The 25,335-nt window shown below is 37.0% G+C and overlaps 1 protein-coding gene across 6 annotated transcripts in view; it reads right to left on the reverse strand.

Moving 5' to 3' along the window:
• The window catches only part of TBC1D19 (TBC1 domain family member 19), a 165,998-nt gene extending 148,943 nt beyond the window's left edge, over positions 1-17,055 (reverse strand). For 2 of the 6 annotated variants that reach the window (XR_014311090.1, XR_014311091.1), the window contains exon 1: positions 16,814-17,044. Coding sequence is in view for 1 of the 6 variants with exons in the window: in XM_082728405.1 (XP_082584531.1) it covers positions 16,814-16,912 (99 nt within the window). In the remaining 5 variants the exon portion in view is untranslated. Of the gene's footprint in view, positions 1-16,813 lie in introns of all 6 variants that reach the window. The other 4 variants (XM_082728406.1, XM_082728407.1, XR_014311089.1 and 1 more) reach the window with 3 other exon arrangements.
• Positions 17,056-25,335: the final 8,280 nt, after the last annotated feature.

Genomic DNA, 25,335 nt, shown 5'->3' on the forward strand with positions numbered 1-25,335 from the left:
CAGCCATCAAAAAGAATGAAATCTTGACATCTGCAATGATGTAGATAGAGCTAGAGCGTATCATGCTAAGCGAAATGAGTCAGTCAAAGAAAGACAAATACCATATGATTTCATTCGCATGTGGAATTTAAGAAACAAAACAGAGTAACAGAGGGGATGGAGAAAAAAAAGACAGAGAAAGGCAAACCATAAGAGACTTTTAACTTTAGAGAACAAATTGGGAGTTGCTGGAGGATGGATGGGGGATAGGCCAAATGGGTGATGGGTATAAAGGACAGCACTTACTGTGATGAGTACTGGGTGTTATAGGTAAGTGATGAGTCACTAAATTTCATTTCTGAAACCAATATTATACTATATGTTAATTAACTAAAATGTAAATAAAGAGTTGGTATCAAATCAATCAATCAATCAATCAATAAAAAAGAGATACAAGGCACTTTGAGACAAGAAAATGAAACTCCATACAAGTTACATAGAGTTTTACCAGGTAGAACTTACTGAGGGGGGTGGCAGGCAGATGACAATTCAGGTACCATATAGCTATTCTCCACAAAGTCTAGACCTTTGTCCACAGATTTTAGAGTGTGACAGAATGTGCAGAAGGGCAGAAGGGCACTATAGTGAGATCAAAGGGTCTGCATGCACTCACAGGCTTTGCATGCACCTAATTAACAGCTAATCTTGAATTGGATCTTGTGGTACCACCTTTGCATCAGAAAAGAGAAAGACTGTTATCTTTATTGGATTCATGGGAGGTCAAAGCAAGCTTCCCCCCATCTAAGGGCATTTCTAAGTTATGTATATTAATCTCCAAAGAACCAGAAACACACAGCTCCAAGAAAGATCATCCAGTGAACATGAACAAAATGAAGGAACAAAGATGGAGTCAGTATTGTGAGCATTCCTACAATTGTCTTACTTTCCAATATTGAACACAATAAAAGCCATGACAGATACAGGTAAGAAAGACACAGTCCTTGTATCACACCAAACACAGTCAGAGTCCCTGAATTACTAGTTTTATATCGACTGGAGTAGTCCAATCTAAAGCTTAATCATATACATGCCAAATCCCCCTCTCCCTTTGCCCTTGCCCCCTGCTTGTGCTCTCTTTCTCTCTCTCAAATAAATAAACCTTTAAAAATATATACATGTTCTATCTATGTCTTACAGAAAATATAGTTAATTAAAATTTATTTAAATCCATTAAATATTCATTTCTTTAAAATAAATGATAAATGAATGTTTCTTCTCTTTTTATAATCTCTAAATTCCTTACACATGTATACATTTCTAATAATGATAAATGAAAAAACAGTATTTGAAATATAATTTCTTAAGTTTTTTAGTAGGGACATTAGCATCGAGATGCTCTGGGGTTCTAGACTTATGACAGCATCCTATCGATTATATTATTCCTTCTCTCTCCAAAGCTTATCTTCTTTCAGGTTCTTCCCTTTCACAATTCTATTATTATAATAACAATCAGAGCAACAGGATTTATTAAACACTTAATGGAATGCAAATAACATTTGAGGTTTTACACAACATCCATTTTTTAAAAAATTTTTTTGATAGTTTACAATTATTTATTTTAATACATTTTAGAGAATCACTTTGGCTGAACAATTATTTATTTTAATACACTTTAGAGAATCACTTTGACTGAATAGGTCCAATATTATGTAAGTAGTATTTTTTTAAAATATATAAATAGTATGATTTAATAAAGTACCCAGTAAGGCACAAATGAGACATATTTTTGCTGTAGGGGAATTTTTTTTTCCTGGACATAATGTCATGGGCATTGAAGCAACTTGCCCTTTAGTAGAGAGTAGTAGTCTCTTTAGTAGAGACTAAATTTATAGATTTATTTTTCTCTCTCTTTCTTTTCTTTTCTTTTTTTTTTAAATTTTTTATTTTTTATAAACATGTATTTTTATCCCCAGGGGTACAGGTCTGTGAATCACCAGGTATACAAACTTCACGGCTCTCACCAAAGCACATACCCTCCCCAATGTCCATAATCCCACCCCCTTCTCCCAAACCCCTTCCCCCCAGCAACCCTCAGTTTGTTTTGTGAGATTAAGAGTCACTTATGGTTTGTCTCCCTCCCAATCCCATCTTGTTTCATTGATTCTTCTCCTACCCACTTAAGCCCCCATGTTGCATCACCACTTCCTCATATCAGGGAGATCATACGATAGTTGTCTTTCTCTGCTTGACTTATTTCGCTAAGCATGATACGCTCTAGTTCCATCCATGTTGTCGCAAATGGCAAGATTTCATTTCTTTTGATGGCTGCATAGTATTCCATTGTGTATATATACCACATCTTCTTGATCCATTCATCTGTTAATGGACATCTAGGTTCTTTCCATAGTTTGGCTATGGTGGACATTGCTGCTATAAACATTCCGGTGCACGTGCCCCTTTGGATCACTACGTTTGTATCTTTAGGGTAAATACCCAGTAGTGCAATTGCTGGGTCATAGGGCAGTTCTATTTTCAACATTTTGAGGAACCTCCATGCTGTTTTCCAGAGTGGCTGCACCAGCTTGCATTCCCACCAACAGTGTAGGAGGGATCCCCTTTTTCCGCATCCTCGCCAGCATCTGTCATTTCCTGACTTGTTGATTTTAGCCATTCTGACTGGTGTGAGGTGATATCTCATTGTGGTTTTGATTTGTATTTCCCTGATGCCAAGTGATATGGAGCACTTTTTCATGTGTCTGTTGGCCATCTGGATGTCTTCTTTGCAGAAATGTCTGTTCATGTCCTCTGCCCATTTCTTGATTGGATTGTTTGTTCTTTGGGTGTTGAGTTTGCTAAGTTCTTTATAGACACAACATCCATTTTAAATACAATAATGAATGATACAAAATAACAATGCTGATCTTTGTGCTAAACATCAAATTTAGATTAGGTTATCAAGCTATTGTCTAGAGGATGAATGAGCAAATTCGATTTTAAGAGTAAGTTGACTTCATAACAAAGTAGCTCAAGAAAACTCAGAAATCAAAAAAATCACCCCTTTACAGAAACACAAAATTCCATGTTATCCACTAAGATCTTGATAATTAAACTTTAATCTACAAAAGTATATATTAAAATACAGTTTAATTATACTATTAAACTGGGGCACCTGGGTGGCTCAGTGGTTTAAGTGCCTGCCTTTGGCTCAGGTCATGATCCCAGGGTCCTGGGATTAAGCCTCACATTGGGCTCCTTGCTCAGCAGGGAGCCTCCTTCTCCCTCTGCCTGCTGCTCCCCTCCTGCTTGTTCTCTCTCTCTGTCTCTCTGAAAAATAAATAAATAAAATCTTTTTTAAAAATTGCTAATAGTGGGGGAAAATTCTAGGTATCATTTATATTTCTCTTTGAAATATTCTGTGTGATTTTATTTTTCTAATTAAGTTGAACCAATACTGCTCTAGCATTTTGACAGTATACCAAAACAGACAAAATGAAGATAGTACAGAAAAATGCTGGTGGCAGGAAACAGCCCTCACGATTAAAACTGTAAAGGCATGTAACAAATAACCAGTTGTTTAAAATTATGTTACTAAAACTGACTATAGAGTTACCTTTTAAGAGTTAGCTTATTTCTATTAAATGTCTTCATTAGTGGACATGAGCTAAGGCAAAGTTGTCAACACATTTTTTTCAGGTTCAAGTTTGTATTAATATTAAAAGATCTGTGATTATATACTTTTAAAGTATCAATCTGTAATACTATGGGTCTTTTACTTTAGGTATCTTAAGAACCAGCCAAATATTAGTTGAGTTCCCATGTAATCATCTCCTTACCCTGCTGTATCTTTCTTTCTCTTTTCTTGCCCTAATTTTTATTATATCAAAGCAATTAGCTGATGTTATATTGCAGACACATTATCCCTTACTTGAAATTCTCTAAAGGCCAACGTTTTTCCATAACTGAATAGGTGGCATAATCGGTCCTGACTTGACTCATTCAGCAGCAAAATCTGATCTGACCTGAATTGACATGAGACTATTTATAGTCCTTATTTATCACAATTAATGTGAAAATTCATACATTTTGTTGCAGAAATATTAATCTGTATAATTACAAGGTACTACAAGACCATGGGATAGGGATATTAAGTAACACAGAATATGCCTAAATTAACCTATTAAAATTTGAAAAAAATCTGAATTCCAAAAACATACCTGGCCCCCAGATTTTAGATAAGGGATTACGGGCCTGCATTTACCTGTAATACTATCATCTCTCCATGATAGCAGAACTTTATTTTATTTGCTATTGTATCCCCTGACAGTAGAACTGCACCTGACATATACTAAATGTTCAATAAATACTTGCTGAATAATCAAATAAATAATAATATTTAATTAATGTAAGTGGAGTTCAAAATAGAAAGCAACAAAAATACTTCCTCAGGGCAGTAATCTCCAAATAAGGTTATATTATACACGTCTTTAATCTCTTACTTGCAATTCTGAAATACAAAAAGCTTTAAAAATAAAAAGTTTTGTCATTGTTGCTTACTATTTGGAACTTAAAAAATTTTTTATAAATTGAGAAATAGCTATTAAGTTATTAGATCTCAAGTTTGGAAAAAAAAAGAAATATTTAAAGGAAAAAACCTTTTCAAAGAAAAGCAGAGTCCCACATAAGACTTTGAATGGTTAGGATGCTTTCCGTAATCTTTTATCACCTAGTATAGTATCTGGCACATAGCAGATATACCACATATGTCATTACAATCAACATTAAAGAAGAATATGGATTTCTTCCATTTAATAAATACATGTTGAGCACCTGGCTCACGCCAGTCATTTTGGTAGGTGTAAAATACAGCAGCTCAGTGAAGACATACATTTGTCCTGCTTTCATGAAACATATACTTTAATGGGAAAAGCAGACATTTAAAAAATAAATACAAGCATGATAAATATTACAAAAAAGAAAGTTCCAGGTACTATAGGCCACTAAACTGGGAGATTATAGAAGACCTACGAAGCTTAAATGGTTTTGGCTGAAATAGTAGAGTAGGTATGATCAAGGATTTTGACCATTTTTCTAAGGGTCATTAGAAGCCTGAGGGTTTTAAGTAATCTTGTTTGGACTTTGAAGGACACCCAAGCTCCCATTCACTAAGCACTTACAACGTACCAGGCATATTATCTTCTTCAGTCCTCACAAAATGCAACTTACATTCCCAAGCTGATAAAAGAACTGGTGGCTGATCAGGACCCCTAAATAGAACTAGCAAAGCCAAGGGGGGGAGGGGTGGGGAATCAACTATCTGAAGGTAGAAGAGAATTGCTGAGAGACCAAGAACTACAGTAACAGAAATGGAAAAATATTGATAGATGAACTGCTGTCTATAGCCATGTTTTCCCTGGAATCATTACTGAGCACAGACAAGAGGCTGAGAATCAATACAAACCCAACATAAAGCAGGGCTACCAACAATGGACAGAGAAATAAGGACAGCTTTGGCAAACAGTTGGAGGTCTTAAGCACATGGCTGGTTTTGTCCCCAAGAATTTTTTTGAATATTAGAATTCTTTGAAGTAGAAAGTTAAAAATCTAAGGAGGAAACCTGTGAAAAAGTTTTTTTAACAGTCTGACAAGAGAAAAATTAGCGTTTGGGACCCACAGAGGAAAGGACCTCTAGAATACATCAAATTCTTATTTGAAAATTTTGGAGAGCCAGGAAAGAACTAGAGGAAGACTGGCCTAAGAGGCTAAAACTCAGCCTCAACCCAGAGCATTCCCTAACTGGATTACAGTAACCAGTGACAAGAGTATCTTCCCAGTGGAGAGGGAACCCTTAATAAAGTAAGATATCATTTACAAGCTACACAGTTTTTCACACACAATGTCTAGCATCACTAAAAATTTACTAGTCATGCTGACTGTAAAAATCAGATAGACAAAAGCTAAGAGAAAATAACACCACAGAAACAGACCTACATGTGATCCAGATATTGGTGTTAACTAACAAGGACTTTAAAATAATTATGAGCTATATGTTTTTTCAAAAAAGAGGAAAAAATTATCTGTTCTACTGTTCTTTTGGTTTCTATTTCATTGATTTCTGCTCTGATCTTTATTCTTTTCTCCTGCTGGGTTTAGGCTTTATTTGCTATTCTTTCTCCGGCTCCTTTAGGTGTAAGGTTAGGTTGTATATTTGAGACCTTTCTTGTTTCTTGAGAAAGGCTTGTATTGCTATATACTTCCCTCTTAGGACTGCATTTATGCATCCCAGAGGTTTTGAACAATTGTGTTTTCATTTTCGTTTGTTTCCATGAGTTTTAAAAATTCTCCTTTAATTTCCTGGTTGAACCATTCATTCTTCAGTAAGATGCTCTTTAGCCTCCATGTATTTGAGCTCTTTCCAACTTTCCTCTTGTGATTGAGTTACAGTTTCAAAGCATTATAGTCTGAAAATATATAGGGAATAATCCCAATCTTTGGTACCAGTTGAGACCTGATTTGTAATCTAGTATGTGTTCTCTTCTGGAGAACACATGTGCACTCAAAGAATGTATATTCTATTGCTTTAGGATGGAACACTCTGAATATATCTGTGAGGTCCATCTGGTCCAGTGTCATTCAAAGCCCTTGTTACCTTGTTGGTCTTCTGTTTAAATGATCTGTCCATTGCAGTGAGTGGGGAGTTAAAGTTCCCTACTCCTATTTTATTAATATCATTGTGCTTATTTAATTTTGTTATTAATTGGTTTATATAACTGGCTGCTCCCATGTTAGGGGCATAAATATTTACATTTGTTAGATCTTCTTGTTGGATAAACCTTTTAATTATGACATAGTATCCTTCCTCATATTTAAGTACAGTCTTTGATTTAAAGTCTGATTTGTCTGAAATAAGGATTGCTGCCCCAGCTTTCTTTTGATGTCCATTAGCATGATAAATGGTTTTCAAACACCCCACCCCATTTTCCATCTGGGGGCGTCTCTGGGTCTAAACTGCGACCCTTGCAGACAGCACATCAATGGGTTTTAACTTTTTATCCAATCTGATACCCTGTGTCTTGATTGAGGCATTAGTCCATTTTCATTGAGTAAATATTCAAAGATACGAATTTAGTGCCATTGTATTACCTGTAAAGTCATTATTGTTTTTGCGTGTTGTCTCTGTTCCTTTCTAATCTATGTTACTTTTGGGCTCTCCACTTAAAAGATCCCCTTTAATATTTCTTACAGGACTGGTTTGGTGATCACAAATTTGTTTAGTTCCTGTTTGTCCTGGAAACATTTTATCTCTCTTTCTATTTTGAATGACAGCTCTGCTGGATAAAGTATTCTCAACTGCATGTTTTTCTCATTTAGTTCCCTGAATATACGATGCCAGTCCTTTCTGGCCTGCCAGGTCTCTGTGGCTAGGTCTGCTGCCCGTCTAATGTTTCTAGCCTTGTAGGTTACAGACCTCTTGTCCTGAGCCACTTTCAGGATTTTCTCTTTATCTCTAAAATTTGCAAGTTTCACTACTATATGTCAAGGTGTTGACCTATATTTATTGATTTTGAGGGGAAATTCTCTGTGGCTCCTTGTGACTTGAACTCCTGTTTCCCCCTTCCCCTAGGGAAGCTCTCTGCTATAATTTGTTTTAATTTACCTTCTCCCCTCCTTCTCCTTCTTTCCTCCCTCTTCTGGAATCCGAATTAATTCTAATATTGTTTTGCTTTATGGTATCACTTATCTCTCAAATTCTCCCCTCAGGATACTGTAATTGTTTATCTCTTTTTTTTCCCCTCAGCTTCTTTGTTCTCTATCACTTTGTCTTCTATATCACTAATTCTCTCTTCTGCCTCACTTATCCTAGCAGTTACAGCCTCCATTTTTTATTGCATCTCCTTAATAGCCTTTTTAAAATTTTGACTTGATTAGATTTTAGTTCTTTTATTTCTCCAGACAGGGTTTCTCTAGTGTCATCTATGCTTTTTTCAAGCCCAGTTGTATCTTTATAATCAGTATTCTGAACTCTAGTTCTGACATCTTACTTATATCCATAGTGATTAGATTCCTGGCAATCAGTACTGCCTCTTGTTCTCTTTTTTGAGGTGAGTTTTTCCATCTTATCATTCTTTCATAAAGTGGTTGCTTTTCTATTTGTAGAGTTGCAGCTATCCTTTTCTTAGATCTCCAGTTGAGTTCATAAGTATTCAGAATGATCTGATAAGTATCTAGCTAAATTCCTGGGATCAAATGAAACTAAGATTTCCTACTCACCCACCATCATAGACAATTCCTCTCTTGAGGGATTTAAATTACACATAAAAGGCATGGCAAAAATAATGAAGGGAAAAAGTCATAAATGAGTAAAATGTTCTAAGTTCTAGCATTAGCTAACAGGGAAATAGTAAAGTGATCATTTATATGAGACTATAACTAATCAAGAATAAATTCTGTGACCTCTAGGGTAGCTATTTAAAGAATAGTAAAACACTGTGTAACTATCACATTAATAGAGAGAAAAATAAATAATAAAATATTTGAATAATATCTGAATAATCAAAACAAAAGAGGGAAAACAGAATATGAAGCAAATGGATCAAATAAAAAAAAACAAATATTAAGACCAATAATACAAACTAAATCAGTAACATATAAATACAAAACTAATGTCAGCAAACTCATTAAATACAAATAGACTAAATAATACAATTATAAGACTGGCTATTAGACTGGCTATTTATTTATTTTTTTTTTTAAGATTTTATTTATTTATTTGACAGAGAGAAATCACAAGTAGGCAGAGAGGCAGGCAGAGAGAGAGAGAGGAGGAAGCAGGCTCCCTGCTGAGCAGAGAGCCCGATGCGGGACTCGATCCCAGGACCCTGAGATCATGACCTGAGCCGAAGGCAGCGGCTTAACCACTGAGCCACCCAGGCGCCCTAGACTGGATTTTAAAAACAGCTATAAGATGCTAAAGTTTTCAAGAGACACACTTTACATGCAGTAACAGTAGAGTGAAGATAAAAGTATAGGAAAAGTCATACCATGCAATCACTAACTTAAAAAAGCTTGTGTAATTATACTAATATCAGACAAAACAGACTCTATGGCAAGAAACTCACTAGAAATAAAGAAGGACATTTCATAATGATTAAGGGTTTAAGCTATCAGGAAGATAACACAATGTAAATCTTACACAACCAATAAAATAGTCTTACAATATAGAAAACAAAAAAATTGAGAGTATTAAAGAAATAGACAAATATATAATCATGGTGGGAGATTTTAACATATTTCTTAAAATTGCTAATAAAACAAGCAAAAAAAAAAAAACTCAATAAGATTATAAGAAAGTTAAACAGCATAACTAACAAGTGGACCTAAGAGGCATATGGAGATAAACCTAACCCAACAGTGACAGTACAAACATTCTTTACAAGTGCACATGAAACATTCAGCAAAACTGATTATATACTGGGTTATAAAGCAAGTCCCTAAAATTTCTAAAATATTTAACCAATCAGAGGATGGACATTCTCTGACAACACTAAAATTAAGCTGTATATTGGTAACAAAAATAGAATATCTGAATTGCATAGGAATTAAGCAATATACTTCAGAATAACCCTTGCATCAAATTAAAAATCACAAAAAATTAGGAAATATTTTGAATGAAAATATGACTCATTAAAACTATGGGGATACCATTAAAATAGTGCTTAGTAGGGAAAGTATAACCTTAAATGCATATTTTAGAAATGAAGAAAGGTTTCAAATCTTTGATGTAAACTTCCATTCGAAGAAACTAAAAACAAAACAAAACAAAAACAGTTACTCAATCCTAAGGAATGTAGAAAGCAATTAATAAAGATATGATCCAAAATTAAGGCAAAATCATCAAAGCCTAAACTACTTTTTTAATGAGATTAATAAAATTGAGAGACCCTTAGCAAAACTGTTCAAACCAACACACCACAGGCAACATATGAATTACCATTACCAGAAACTGTAATCAAATTTTCAGACATTAAAAAAAAATGTTTATTATAAACAACTTTAGGCTACTGATTTATATCATTTAAATGGAATAAACAAGTTCCTTGAAAAACACAATTTATTAAAAGTCACAATAAAAGAAACAGAAAATCTTAATATTCCTCTATTAAATTTAATATTATTAAGAATCTTGCCAACACAATATTAAAGAATAAGAACAAAGTTGGAGGATTGATACCACCCAACTTCAACCTATTATAAAGCTACTGAAATCACAGTGTGGTAATGGTTATGGACAAACAGATCAATGGAATAGAATAGAGACCCAGAAATACCAACACAAATAGAGTCAACTGATCTTTTGACAAAGGAGCAAAGACAACGCCATGGAGCAAAGATAGCCTATTCAACAAGTCAACAAATCATATTCAAACAACTTGACATTCACACGCAAAAAAAAAAAAAAAAAAAAAAATCTAGATACACACCTCATACCCTTCACAAAAATTAACACAAAATGGATCAAGGATCTAAATTTAAAGCCCAGAACTACAAGACTTCTACAAAAAGATAACGTAAGAGAAAACCTAAGTGACTTTGGGATTAGCAATTAATGTTTAGACACAACACCAAAAGCACAATCCATAAAAGAAAAACAATGATAAGATGGACTCCACTAAACTTTAAAAACTTCTTTGCAAAAGATATTGTAAGAGAATGAAAAGACTAGCCACAGATTGGGATAAAATATTTGTACAAGACACAGCTGATTGAAAAACAAAACAAAACAAAATAAAAATCAAAATCGTGTACCCAAATTTTACGACAAACTCTTAAAACAATAAGAACATACAATCTAAAAATGGGCAAAAGATCCAAATGGACACCCACCAAAGAAGATATATAGATGGCGAATAAACATCTGAAATGATGCTCAGTATCATATGTCATTAAAGAATTGTAAATTAGGGACGCCTGTGTGGCTCAGTTGATTTAAGCACCTGCCTTCAGCTCAAGTCATGATTCTAAGGTCCTGGGATCGAGTCCCACATCTGGCTTCCTGCTCAGCAGGGAGTCTGCTTCTCCCTCTGCCTGTGCTCCACCTGCTTGTGTATGCTCTCTCCTGACAAATAAATAAATAAAATCTTAAAAAAAAAAAAAGAATTGCAAATTAAAACAACAGTGAGAATATCACAAAACATCTGTTAAAATGGCTAAAATCTAATGCACTGATAACACCAACTGCTGACGAGGATGTGGAGCAATAGAAACTCATTCACTGGTAAAGGAAATGGAATATAGTATAGCCACATTGGAAGATAAGTCGTCAGCTTCTAACAAAGTTAATCAGTCTTACCATAAAAGCAGTCATGCTCCATGGTATTTTATTTTAACACAAAAATTTACACAGGAATGTTTTAGCCGTTTTATTCGTAACTGCCAAAACTTGAAAGCAACCAAGATGTCCTTCAATAGGTGAATGTATAAATGACCTGTGATACATCCACACAATAGAATATTATTCCCCAAAAAAAGCTATCAAGTCACAAAGAGACATTGAGGAACACAATGCATATTACTAAGTGAAAGAAGCCAGTTTTAAAATGCCACATACTGCATGAGCCCAACTATATGACATTCTTCAAGGTGAAACTATCGAGACAGAAAAGTCAGTGGTTGCCAGAGGCTTGGGAGGAATAGAGGGAGGGATGAGTAGGTGGGGCACAGAGGATTTTTAGGTAAGATACTGAAGTCAGATTTTTAGTAAGATACTGAAATAGCAAATATATGACATTACAAGTTTGTAAAATCCACTAGAACTGTACAACACAAAAAGTGAATCCTGATGTAAACTATGGATTTTACTTAATAATTATGTATCGACTGGTTCACCAATTATTAGAAAGTACCATATTAATGCAAGATGTTAATAATAGGAAAATTATGTACAAGAGAAAAGGGAATATATTGGAAATCTGTACCTTTTGCTCAATTTTGCTGTAAACCTAAAACCATTCTTAAAAAATGAAGTCTGCTAATAAAAGAGAAAAAAAAAAAAAAAACTTCCGAAAAGAAAATCTAAGACACACAGTTTATTGGAGAATTATTCCAAAAATCTAAGAAATAAATAACACAATCTCATAACACTCTTTCAGCGAACAGAAAATAAAAAAGGAGGGACCATTTCTCTACTCATTTTATCAGGCCAGCATAACCTTGATATAAAGCTTTTCAAAGACATTATAAGAAAGGAAAATTACAGACCAATTTTTCTCATGGACATAGATGCAATCCTTTAACACTTGTTATTGGAGTTCTACTAATACATAGGATGTAGAAAACCAGTATAAGAATGTCTCTCCCACCCTAACAATGAGGGGGGAAAAAGGTATAATCTACCAAATCTTATTTTGTTCTTGAACCCATCAGAAAATTGAAGTTGTAGACAATCAAGTGAATTAAATTTCAAAAAAATAACAAGCCTCTCCAAGGACAGAAGGGACTCCAAACCATCTCACCTTTGGCAAAGCAGAGGAGGAAAAAAGCAAAAAAGAAGAAATCAGTTAAAATTTTAACTGTAGTATGTATGTGGGCTAACATTTCAACTTAAAATAACTAAAAAGCTCAAAACACATGGGGGTGGTGGGCACCTTCGGCTTGGTCATGATCTCAGGGTCCTGGGAAAGGTCATGATCTCAGGGTCCTGGGATCAAGCCCCGCATCGGGCTCTCTGCTCAGCAGGGAGCCTGCTTCTCTCTCCCTCTCTATCTGCCTCTATGCCTACTTGTGCACTCGCTCTCTCTCCCTCTCTCTCTCGTCAAATAAATAAAATAAATCTTTAAAAAAAAAAAACAAAAACAAAAACCAAACACATGGGGAATTATACTCACATTCATTCTCTTTTCAATGGGTTTCTAGCTGGTGCTCATCCAAAAGAATGGGGGCAAAGCCAGGAACTGCAGAGAGCCCTCTTTTGTGGCACAGGTGCACAAGAAGGGATAAACTGCCACTCTAGGACAGGCATAAAACCGTGCTACCTTTCCTAACTTTCCACTGATTTAAGGAAAAGGCCTTAAACTTCTGAGAGGGCTCAGAAAACTTCCCACTCTGAAGACAAGGCAATAATTAATTGTTTCTGGGGGTGAGATGGATTATAAAATGATCTTCCTCATGGGAATTTAAGAAAAACTCTCCTAGGCCCAGGATCCTACACCAGTAGGATCTACACCAGATCCTACAAAGCCAAGGTAAGCCAGCACTACTGAGGATCAGGAATCTCTCTTTTACCCAACATCAGCAACAAATACAAGGTGAAGTTTGGTTGTGAAGGGGAGAAGAGAAAGGAACGCTGAGAAAGACCCACTCCCAAGGCACACGGACTAAGACAGGACCAGTAGAATAGAGAATGCCTGTACCTACCATGAGCTTAGGACCAATAAAACAAACAGCATTCTACTGCTGAGGAAAAGATTAAGAGCAGGAAGAGAGACTTCTCTCTGTGGCAGAGGCAAACAGAGGCAGAAGAAAGCACAGGATGTAGAAAAAATACTGAGAAAAACCTTCCAGTCCCCCACGGTCCTTTCTAAAGCACAAAGTTATAGCAGCCCACCAACTTTGAAGCCTACGGTACACTGAAGCTAATGACAGTAATAACAAAACTCAAGCCTAGCTTGATCCCCAACTATACTGCCTGAAGCTTCCATACTCAGTCAGCCTCCACACTCACTTAAACAAAATTGCCCCTCTACTTGACTACTCTAACTGACATTTGTAGAATACGAAGAGCGGAATGTTCATTCTTTTCTTTTCTTTTCTTTTTAAAGATTATTTATTTATTTATTTGACAGATTCTTTCTTTTCAAACGCACGCAGAACATTCAACAAGATAAACAAACTGAATAGCCCTGCATATATTTTTTTACTTAAACTTTTTATAAAAAAGTTTCCCACCAAGAAAACTCCAGGCCCCAGTGACCTTACTAGGAAGTCTACCAAGTATTTAAGAAGGAAATAATATTAATTCTATACAAATTCTTCCACAAAATAGAAAGGAGGGAACACTTCCCAACTCAACTTATGAAATCAGCATTACCTGATAACAAAATTAGATGAAGATGTTAAAGCTACAAACTAATATTTTTCATGAAAATATTCACATAATCTTCAACAAAATACTAGCAGATCAAATCAAGAAATATATATATATAAAGGATGATGCATCAAAACCAGTGGAATTTATCACAGGAATGCAAAATTGGTTCAACATTCAAAACCAATCAATATTATTTTCCATATCAACATATTAAAAAAGAAAAATCACATGAGCATCTCTACAGATACAAGAAAGTATCTAACAAAATCCAACATCCATTCATAATAAAACTCTCAAAAAACAAGGAATAAAAGGGAGCTTCTCAACCTAATAGAACACATCTAAACACCACTGCAGTAGAGACACTAGGCAGTGTGACAAGGCAAAAAAAGGAAAAAAGAAAAGAAAGAGAAAAAAGAAGGGAAGGAAGGAAGGAAGAAAGGAAGGAGATGAGAGAAAGGGAAAGGAAAGAAAGAAAAGGCATACAGATTGGAAGGAAGAAATAAAACTATCTTTATTCACATATGACATATGTTCTTAGAAAATCCTATGCAATTTACAAAAACTGGTACTATAACTAATAAGTAAGTTTAGTGAGGCACAGGATACAAGGTAAATATACAAATATCAATCATATTTCTGCGTACTAACAATAAACAACTGGAAAGTGAAACGAGAAAAAATCAGCATTTATAATAGCACCAAAAAATATTTAGAGGAAAATCTAAACAAAATATTTGCAAGATTTGTATACTGAACTATAAAACACTGACAAAAAAACAAAATAGAAATAAAGAGATAAAATATGTTTATAGGCAGAAAATTCAACACTGTTTACATGTCAATTTTCCCAAAATTGATCCACATATTCAACATAATCCCAATCTAAATCCCAGCAATTTTTTGTAGTAATTTACAAGATGACTCTAAACTTTAATATGGAAAAGCAAAGGATGTAGAATAGTCCAAACAATTTTGAAAAAGAGAAACAAAGTTGGAAAACTAATTATCTGATTTCAAGACTTTCTATAAAGTTACAAAAGTCAAAACAAATAGATGAGTGGAGCAGAGCAAAGAGCCAGAAATAGAGGTGTGTGTGGGGGTGTGTGTGTGTGGGTGTGTGTGTGTGTGTGTTCTAAATCAATTTTCAACAAAGGTACCAACTAAATTAGTGGAGAAAGGATAGGTGTCTCAACATAGAGGTACTGGAAAATAGGTGTGGTACTGCACATCAATCTATCTATATCAAAAAATTAACTTAAAATAGATCACAAACCTAAATGTAAAATCTGAAACTATAAATATTCTAGAATGAAACTTAGAATGAAACAAACATTTGAGACTGTGGGTCAGGCAAAGATGTGTAGGTAGGGCACAAAAAAACACAAATCCTAAATGAAGAAACATTAAAAAGTGGTCATCGAAATAAAAAAAAAATTTTGCTGTTTGAAAGATCTAGTTAAGGAAAGGGAAAGATATGCCACAGATTGGCAGAAAATATCTGCAAGATGCATGTCTGATAAAAGACTTGTGTCATATATAAAGTATCCTTACAATCAAACAATAAGAGAACACCATTTTTTTAATGGGCAAAAGATTTGCACAAACTACTTAACCAAAGAAGATATTAACGTATGGTAAGATGCTCAGTATCATTACTCATACAGGAAATGTAATCAAAGCCACGAGGGGCTATCATAGTCCTACCAGAGGAATGTAATTAATAAATAAAAATTAATTTTAAAAAAAAGCTGATACCAAGCACTAATTAGGATGCAGAGCAACTGAAACTCTCATAATTGCTGGGAGAAAGGCAAAATAATACAGCCACTTTGGAAAAGTTTGGCAGATTCTCATACAAGTAAACATACACTTACCATACAACTCAGCAATTCCCACCTAGATATTTATCCAAAAGAAAACAAATATTCAAGCAAAAAAAAAAAAAAAAAAAAAAAAAAAAAACCTGTATCAGAATGTATACGTCAGTTTTATTCATAATCTCTGTAACTGGAAACAACCCGTAGCTGTACCGGAAAATACCCAGCAACCGATGAATGGATAAACCAATCCTAGTACACCCAAACCTGAAATATTACTCAGCAGTAAAAAGGAACAGAACCAGCGAAATACCAACAATATGACTCCATCTCAAACGCAGGATGCTAAGTACCAGAAACACGGAAATTCACAAACGGTACGATCCCGTTGACAGGACATTCGCACAAAAAGGCAAAGACCAACCTCTGCATCCCAAGAAACACCTAGCACCTTGGGGAAAATACTCCGTGAACCCTGGATAGGGGAGAAAGAGGAAGAAATCACTGCAGGGAGGACAGAGGGCAAGAAGGCGACGGACTAACGGTGAGCCAAAAAAAAAAAAGCACCTGGGGGCCAAACGCCCTCCAGGACGAAAACTGTGCGGGAAGGCGTGGCCTCATCCGTCTCTACGGATTCCAGAAGCTTAAAAAAAACGAGACCCTGGGAAGGACGATGGTCTCAACGAACAGCCTCAGCGTGCTCTGGCCTACGGAAAGGCGGGGTGCGCCCCACCCTTCTTTCCAAATCGGCTACCCCACGCGCGAGGCCGGGCAAGTGGGGCTGGCGCCCGCGAGGGAAGCGTTTCCGTGCCGCGGCGCGGAGCCCGAGGACCAGCCGCCGGCTCCCGCGCAGGCCAGCGGGCGGCAGGCGGAGCGCAGGCTTCCCCGCGGCCCCGCCCGTCTCCGTCCCTTCCCGCCCGGCCTCACTCACCCAGGCCTGCCGTTCCAACTGAGCGTATAAATTGGAGCCCTTGAGCTTCTGGACTATCTGGGCAATAACGAGAGACAGATCCGACTCCTCCTGCAACATTTCCGCGGCCCCAGCCCGCCCAGCCGCGGGGACAGCTGGCGCGGGGAGAACGGGTCTCTCACACGGGGCCGGTGGCACTTCTCCGGGACCTTCCGACGCCGGGACTCCTCCAGCGGGCGTTACCAGGCAACGGCCGGGCCGTGAGTCCGTTCCTCTCTGGTCCCCCCGGCGGCTGAAGGGCCCAGCGCCTCAGTTCCGCTGGCGGGAAAGAAAGACCTCGTGGGGGTAGCTTTTCAAAAATTCCATTGTTCCTGCTTGGTTTACATCGATAACGCACAAGAAGAGCTCTTTTCTCCAGGACTGCAGTGCGTCTAATGGGCAAGGCGAACTCAGAGTCGCGTATTTTTGTGTTTTATTATAATGGAGCATGCCTTCCCCACCTTTGAATCTCTGCAGAAACAGGACTGTGCACACAGTTACACGGGAAATTATTGCCAAGAATTATCCGGCTCTGGCACTAGCTGTGTATACATGGGTGGGGTGCTTACATCTCAGAACTCAGTTTCTATCTCTGTAAAATAACAGCAGTTCACAATGTTGTGATGATTAGCTGAGGTAACAATTGTGAGGCGGCTAGCTCTGTATGTAACAATTCATTTTTTATTTCCACGCCTCCTATTTCTATTCTTTGGGGTCTTATGCTAGGAATAAATAGACATCTTCTCCTCAAACAGCTTCAACTTAACCAAGAGGGATTTATTTATTAATAGGCTTTCTGTGACGCGTTGGCAATTCAAGGATGACTAAGACACTGTCCCAGTCCAAAGGATGTACCACCTAGATGCCTCTTCTTCTATGTATTTATCCATTCAATCATTATTCAAAATTCATTCAGCTTTCAACTTACTGAGCATTTCCATACAAGAGACTATGTGGGCACACAGGTAAATAAAACATGGTTCTTGCCTTCAAATAAACATATCAAAGGTTTTTAATAGAACTAGAAGAAACAGATTTAGCTAATTGAATGGCATTCCCAAAGGCAACTAGAAAAATCTCTGTGGAATAATATAAACATTAAAATAATTTCACCAATATAATCAAGAATTAATTTCAAGTGTGAGTATGCATATATTTTAAGCAAAGCAAAGGTAAAATTCCAAGAAAACAAACCAAGATTACTGCAAAAATTACTCTAGCTTAACTACATTAAACTTTAATTTAATATTGAATCAGATCCTCTGATTCAATAGGCTTCTTGTAAAACCTGTTAATCTGTTTTCTGGCAAGTTCCAAGGAGATTGTGATGCTGGTAGTTCAGGAACTACACTCTGAACACCAAAGGAATAAAGCTGGTACATGATAGAAATTCTAAAGAACTGGACCTTTGGCACCCATGCACAAGACCTTGGCACTCAAACACCACTGTTCAGAATAGTTCAATGGTAAATACAGATTCCAAATAACCTATTTGGTCATGTTTGTTTGTTAAAAACAAATTTGGAAAGAGGCAGGCAGGGGGAAAATAGTACTTAAAGTCAATTAATGATAGTCTCCACAAACAGGTAGTTTCTCTACAAAACATTCCCCCCCCCCACAATTCAGAATTTCTGCAAGTAGTAGATGAGTAAATCTGCTCAACCCTTTATAGCCTCTCCATCCCCAACACCCCCATCCATGAATCTCCAGCACAAATCTCATTTAGAAAAAAAAGGGAAACTATGGAGAGAGTTCTTTTTGAGATTAGAAAGGGGAAAGTGATTAATAACTAAAGAGATAAGAATGCTTAGGTTGAAGAGGGTCATAAAGCCAAGGGAGAAAAGAAGATGAATCTGTGAAGTGGAAGAAAGCCATGGCACCTGGAGTCAGAAAACAACCTCACCTCTTCTCTGCTATGTACCCTTGGGTCTCTTCCCTTCTCAGAGTTTTAGCTTTTTTGTCTGTAAACAAGAGGATAAAATAATGACCTGGGGGACACTCTGGGGAAGGATGTAGTTAGTGTTAAAATATTTTTAAAAGTATGAATAAATGAATTATTAAAAAATTATAGCAACATGTGTGAAAATGCTCAGCACAATTTTTTGTACAGACAGAAGCTTTAAGAAGTTTTTTCCCCTCTGAGGAGAAAACAATTTGCAGTCTTACAGAAACAATTAAGAAGTTTGGATGTGATTCTGAAGATATGCCCAAGCAAAACAAAACAAAATAAAACAAAAAAAACAAAAACAACTTAATCCTAATAGTGAAGATTTGTTTCCTACACTCATAGAATCAGATGTGTTAGGTTATAATTCAATTCTAGAATGCCCTCTGTTCTCTTTTTCCAATACAATTTAGCAAAACTTTTCAGAACACCTGCTCTGTGCTTAGAAAAGCAAGGAATACAAAGATGAGTAAGAAAGGTTCCTTTCTTCTGAGACATTCTCAGTCTCAAAGGGATAGTGAGATCAGTCCCCAAAGAGCTGAAATGTTAGGCCACTTTAGACTCCCACATGTGTATCTGGAAATTTTATTACTCTAAAGTCATTGTCCAGTAAGAAACAAAAGATGCAGATTTCTATCTACATCTCACCAGCACAGCTTTGCCTTGGAAATCCTTATTCTACTCAGAGTAGGGGGGAATTGGGAAAACACTCTATTTCTGAAATTTTAGAGTGAACCATGACCCAACCTAAGAGACGAATAGCAAAAAGAATCTAGTGTCATTGAGTAGCTAAAACCTTATGAAAAGAAACAAAAGTAAAATAAATACAGAGAGAATTCTCCTCAAAATCCCCTCAAATTCAAAGCAAACTCACTTTTGGGCCAACAGGTGTAAGGTTCTGGGCTCAATCCTGCCCTTTTTCAGATCTGCTCTGCTCTGATCTATTTTATATATAATATTGTGTCAGACTTCACTGTGGTGAGGGGGAAGAGAGGAAACCACTAACCAGTGGCCTCACATGAGCAAAGATGAAACACCTTGTGAGCTCAACACCCACAATCTGCCTCGAAGTATGTTCAGCTGTTGTTTTAGGAGACATTGCTATTAGCATGCTGTATCTGCAGAATAGATTGAATTGTGTGTTGTCAGGAATTCACTTAAATAAATAGAAAAGTATTTTCATGTGTGTTGTGTGTACCACAAATGTCACAGGCCTCCTTGTCTTTGGGAACAAATGAGCTCATTGTGGTACCAGTTACCTGTCACTAGATTGTTAGTGACCATATGCTAGCACAGGATCTCAGGCTCCTCTTCCAAGCCTCTTCCTGTTGCTTCTGGGAGTCCTCAGATAGTGTCACTGTGTGTGCTGAGGAGCAAATCTGGCTGTGATCTGCTCTGCCTGCTTTGGTGGTATCTGAGGTCTCAAAGCTACTGTCCAGGGTGCTGCTTTTTAGTGCTCCCAAACCTGCAAAACCCCCGAGATGCTTAAATCCCAACTCTCACAAAACCTCTCAAAGACAAAGCCCCTTACAGTTCTGCTTGCCACCTCTCTTTGCAAGGTGGCCAGATCTCCTTTCTGAACCCACGCTGAATATCAGACCATGTTACTGGATGAGAGCAGATTTTGCTACTCCAAAATATATCTCTTTGGCATAAAGATTACTTTGAGCTAAGGCCATTTACAACCCAGGAGATTCACAAAAAGTTTTTTATTCAACTGCTTAGATTGATATTGGAAAGGGGACCTGTACCAGGAAGAGAGCTAGTACTAGAGACATCGTTTTCACTAAGAAATTTATCTGCGTAGGAAGTTGTCTGCAAAAGTTGTCACCTTTGTTTCCCAGGCATCTTCTTTGCCTTCCTGTGAATAACATTCTCCCCTTTGTATATCAAAACCTCTACCCTTTTCCTTAGCTCAGGATGTTATATTTTTTAAAAACTGCCCTTTGAATCTTCATATCTCTCACCTATCCATTAAATTTCTGTTTTCCTCCTGTTAATCTTACTTATACCAATTTAATCATTAGGCAAGCCAAAGAGTCTAGAATGAAAAAGGGAAAATTTTTCTGTCCTACACTATACTCCACTTCTCCATCTTTCCTGCTTCTGGCCCCAGGCACTTATGTGTAAATGGGGAGGTTGGTTCCATAACACTCTCAGGGACTGTGTTGGTTTCATGTTAAATATAAAACTCATGAGAAAAATCCAAATAACAGTGGTTTAAATCATAGTGGTTTAAATCATAGTTTCAATCATAGATTTAAATCATAGGATCATAGGATAGCTATTACTACCAACAAGTCTAAAGGAATGTACAAAGGCTGTCCACAGCATCATCAAAAATCTAAGCTCTTTCCATTCTGCCCTCCTTAGCATGTTGGCCTTTACCATTCAGCTTACCATCTTAAGGTGGCTGCTGCAGTTCGAAATATGACATTCTTCCACCACTGCCTGCAAAGGGAGGCAAGAAGAAGACAAAATAAAGGAGTTCTCAATGACTTTGTATGTCTCTTCTTTTCCTGAGGAAAGATTATTTTTCCAAGAAGCCCCCAAGAAGATTTTCCCATCCATCTTATTGCCCAAAGCTGAGTCGCCTGAACACCTGTAACCACAGAGAGTGGCGAGAAATAATGCGGTATTTTATCCTCAATCCTGGAAGAAAGATGAAGGAGAAGAATAGGTTGTTGATTTTACCATATTGTCCAAAACAACTTCAGGTCTCAGATTGGCTTTGTGATATGAACGCTTGTAGCTGAGCATTCCTGACTGACATTCAGGACAATTGGACCACAAATAAAGTAGAGCTGAGCAATAGCCAGATCATTTATTATCCACAAAGTTGTTTGTATGAAGTTCAGAGTCTGGAATCTAAATTATAGTACTTATTGATGTGACATTTTCTCAGTATTATGGTGACATTCTAAAAGCTAAAAATAAATAAGGTTGACCCATTTGCAAAATAAGATGTATAAGTAAAAGATTGTGTGACAAGAACAGAATATTTGCAAGTGTTATTACTTTTAAAAAAGACAAAATTGATGACTTGTGAAGAAAACAGCTTGTTCATAAATAACTTTTGTGAAGTCCTCCCTACCTCTCGAATTCACTCTAATGGAATTCTAGGTTATTCTCTCCGGTCATACAAGTAGAAGTGAGCACTGGAAATAACCTATTCTCTAATACAACCTGTACTTCTTGGAGCAAAAGAGGCTTACTATTGCAAAGTGAAGGATGGCCTAGTTTCTCCAGATACTTCCTCAAGGTTTCAGATAACATGGTAGAGCAGGATCTTCTTGACTCATTTTCTCTTCATTTCTCTAATCATAGCTCTGCTTTCTCACCTGTCCCAGCCAAACTACATACCCGCCCACACACACACTTCCATTCCACGATGCTTCCTTTTTAATTATTCTTTCTTGTTTTGTACAGCGTTTCCTCCATTGCCTCCAAGGAAACTTATATACCGTCTGCCATCTTTTTTTCTTTCCAGTTTTTTTGAAGACATAGCAACATGTACAAGGCAATGTGTATATATATATATGTATATATTTCAGATCGAACCTATCTGTCACAAGCTTAGTCATCTAGGAGCAGCACCAATGAGGAGCAGAGCATGGAACTCTACTGCATCACCAGCAGCCCCACTGCAGATGCTTGTTAACAGGAGGGATCCTAGGGAAGGGGCTGATGGGTCTGTTACCAGGACTTAAGCCCAAGACAAGCACTGTGCATTGCAAAGAGCAAAACCATGGGCTCTGGAACTAAGTGGGTGTTGACAAGGGTCTTGCCAAAGAGAAGCCTTTTTAGTGGGAAACAGGGAAGAAGGAGGACTTGGCATGGTGCCACCATTTCTTCCTCTTGGGTCTCAGTGCCTTTCACAGAACTTCCACCAGCACCATGTTGGGACAGAGTATCTAGAGATTCACACACGGGAGCCACTGTGAGGAGGGCCTAGGGAAGAATTTGCCATTTTCAGTGAAAAACAAGTGGCAGTTACTAATTATGATGACCGTGTACTTTGGATCTGAACTTGCTTCATCCTTTCTTATAACAAAACACCAGCTACTTAAGAAATGAGAACGTTTAGTTAATCCATAAGATAGATAAGAAGAAAAGCCTTATTTTTCTGTTTCTGGTTTGTCCCTGCTGAATGGACTCCACTCTTAGGAAATGGCCTCTTGAGATGATCCAGAGCACCTACCAGAGTCCCTCTTGGGTATCATCTGGGTCCAGAGTGGTCCATCCTGGTGGATCCCAGATGTTATTTCCTCCAGAGTCCCAAAACAATACAAAGTTTAATTCATAGAACTAAGCATGAAATATGTCAAATAGCGCTTCTCTTAAGGGATAGGGAAAGTGGCAGAATCAAATTCAGCCCCAAGGAGGAAGGGAGGGAAGGCTGTGATTGATCACTGGTATTTTAGTCACACTCCTGTGGGTGTGTGCGTGCGTGTGTGTGTGTGTGACTTAATATCTAAACACACTGGAAACATTTTAAAAGAATATCTTTGACACATCACATCAAATAAGTACTGCCAACTCAAATGACTCACGTGCTGGAACAACTTCACTTGAAAATACAAATAAAACAGGAAATGTGTATGGTGGAAGAACTCGTTTTAAGGTATTCAATATAGGAGTAAAGATGTAGAGTTTTTTTAAGTAAATTTTAAGAATTACTTTTTATATTCCTGCAACACATACTGTCAGAATTAGAACAAACCTGGGAAGTCAAAAATTTAATGATAAATTTAAATTTGGGAACTTCTATTGACTAAAGAGTTTACAAAGTTTAAAAGGGTATAATATTTCCTTTTATTCATTGTGCATTTCTGCACATCTTTATAAGAAGTTCCTATGAACATCTTCCAATATCTTCCTCTACATTATTAATTTCTAGGCATTAGGAGAATAATAAGGTTTTATTAAATCTTAGAGATGCAATCTTGAAAATGTAAGAAACATGATTAGTAAGAAAAAAAGAATGTGGGACTCTGCAGCTAAATAATACTATTTTGATCTATTCTTCTTGAAAATGTATGATGTTTTTCTAATAATAAATGGAGGGACCTAAGGTTCAGTTTGCTATTCTTCACTTCAAAGATAATAATAATATTCAGGGAATTATTAGTTTTGTATCTGAGAGCAATTACTCCTTCAAGCTATTACTTGATTTAAATAGGTTTTATTAGACTTTAAAGTTTGTTGCACCTACCCTAGAGACTATTGTTTCGCTAGAAAGATTTTTGTTAGCCCAAACCTTTTCTTTAGTAACTAAATGACCTGATCACAGAGACTGTAATATTGTTGTTGCTGTTGTTTTTGTTTTAAGATTTATTTATTTATTTGAGAGGAAGAAGTAGAGGCAGAGGGAGAGTGGCAATTTCAAGAAAACTCCTTGCTGAGTGCATATCTCAACGTGGGACTTGATCAAAGGAACATGAACTCATGACCTGAGGTGAGATAAAGAGTTGGACACTTAACTGACTGAATCTCCCAAGCGCCCCAACACTGGGATATTGTTATGTTTTTAAAAATTACTTGGAGGAATCTGATTTAAATTTAAATGAGACTCACCTTAGACTCTTCTGAGAAGAGAGAATTCATGCAGAAGATTGTAGTAGTCATGAGCTTGGGGGTCTAAGTCCCTTGCGTCTTGGGTTTAGGAACTAAAATCTACTTATGAACTGTGTGATCTTGGGTACTTTTCCAAGGCTCTTTAGTCCTTGGTTTTCCCATCTAAAAAAATGGGGATAATGCCACTTCCTACTTCATAAGGTCAATATGAGAATAAAAAGAGTCACTGGGTATCACGTGCTTTGAAGATGCCTGGTTCCTAGTAGGTCTGAGAGAATTTTAATCCAGAACTTCTCAAACTTTAGTGGTTATTAGAATCTCATAAGGAACTTGGTAAAAATAAAAATCCTATTTTTTCTCGGTGAATCTGGGCCTTCATGTTCATTATTGGCTTCTAGGTAATGATGATACACATCAAAGACAAAGAATCACCAGTTTAGGCAACAATGATAAGAGTTTGTTCATCTACTACATACACCAGGCATTGTGCTCAATGCTAAAGATACAAAGAAGAATGCATCAATCCAGCTTCAGTTGCAAAAACCAGATACTGCTCTAGCTTTCTTAAGCAGAAAGAGATTTTATACAGATCATTAAATACTTATGACATAGCGAGAGAGTCTTGAGGAGGTACTTCTCGACCAGGGTTCCAAAAGTGACTCTCAGAACATTGTCGAGGTGGCCTCACCAAGGTGGCTGTTACTTCTGTCACAGTCGGGGGTGGGAGAAGAATCAGATGATCCCATTCAGGGGGTGCCTGGATAGCTCAGTTGGTTAAATGCATGACTTTTGATTTTGGTCCATGTCATGCTCTCAGGGTTGTGAGATCAAACCCTGTGTTAAACTCTGTGTACAGTGTGGAGCCTCCTTAAGATCTTAAGATTCTCTGTCTCCCTCTTCCTCGGTCCCTCCTCCTCCCTCTTCTTCTCAAAGAAGAGGAAGAGGAAGAAGGAGGGAGAGGGGAGGAGAAAAGGTGCGGGGG

Source organism: Mustela nivalis, assembly GCF_964662115.1.
Source record: "Mustela nivalis genome assembly, chromosome: 4".
In the NCBI taxonomy this organism is placed as follows: Eukaryota; Metazoa; Chordata; class Mammalia; order Carnivora; family Mustelidae; genus Mustela; species Mustela nivalis.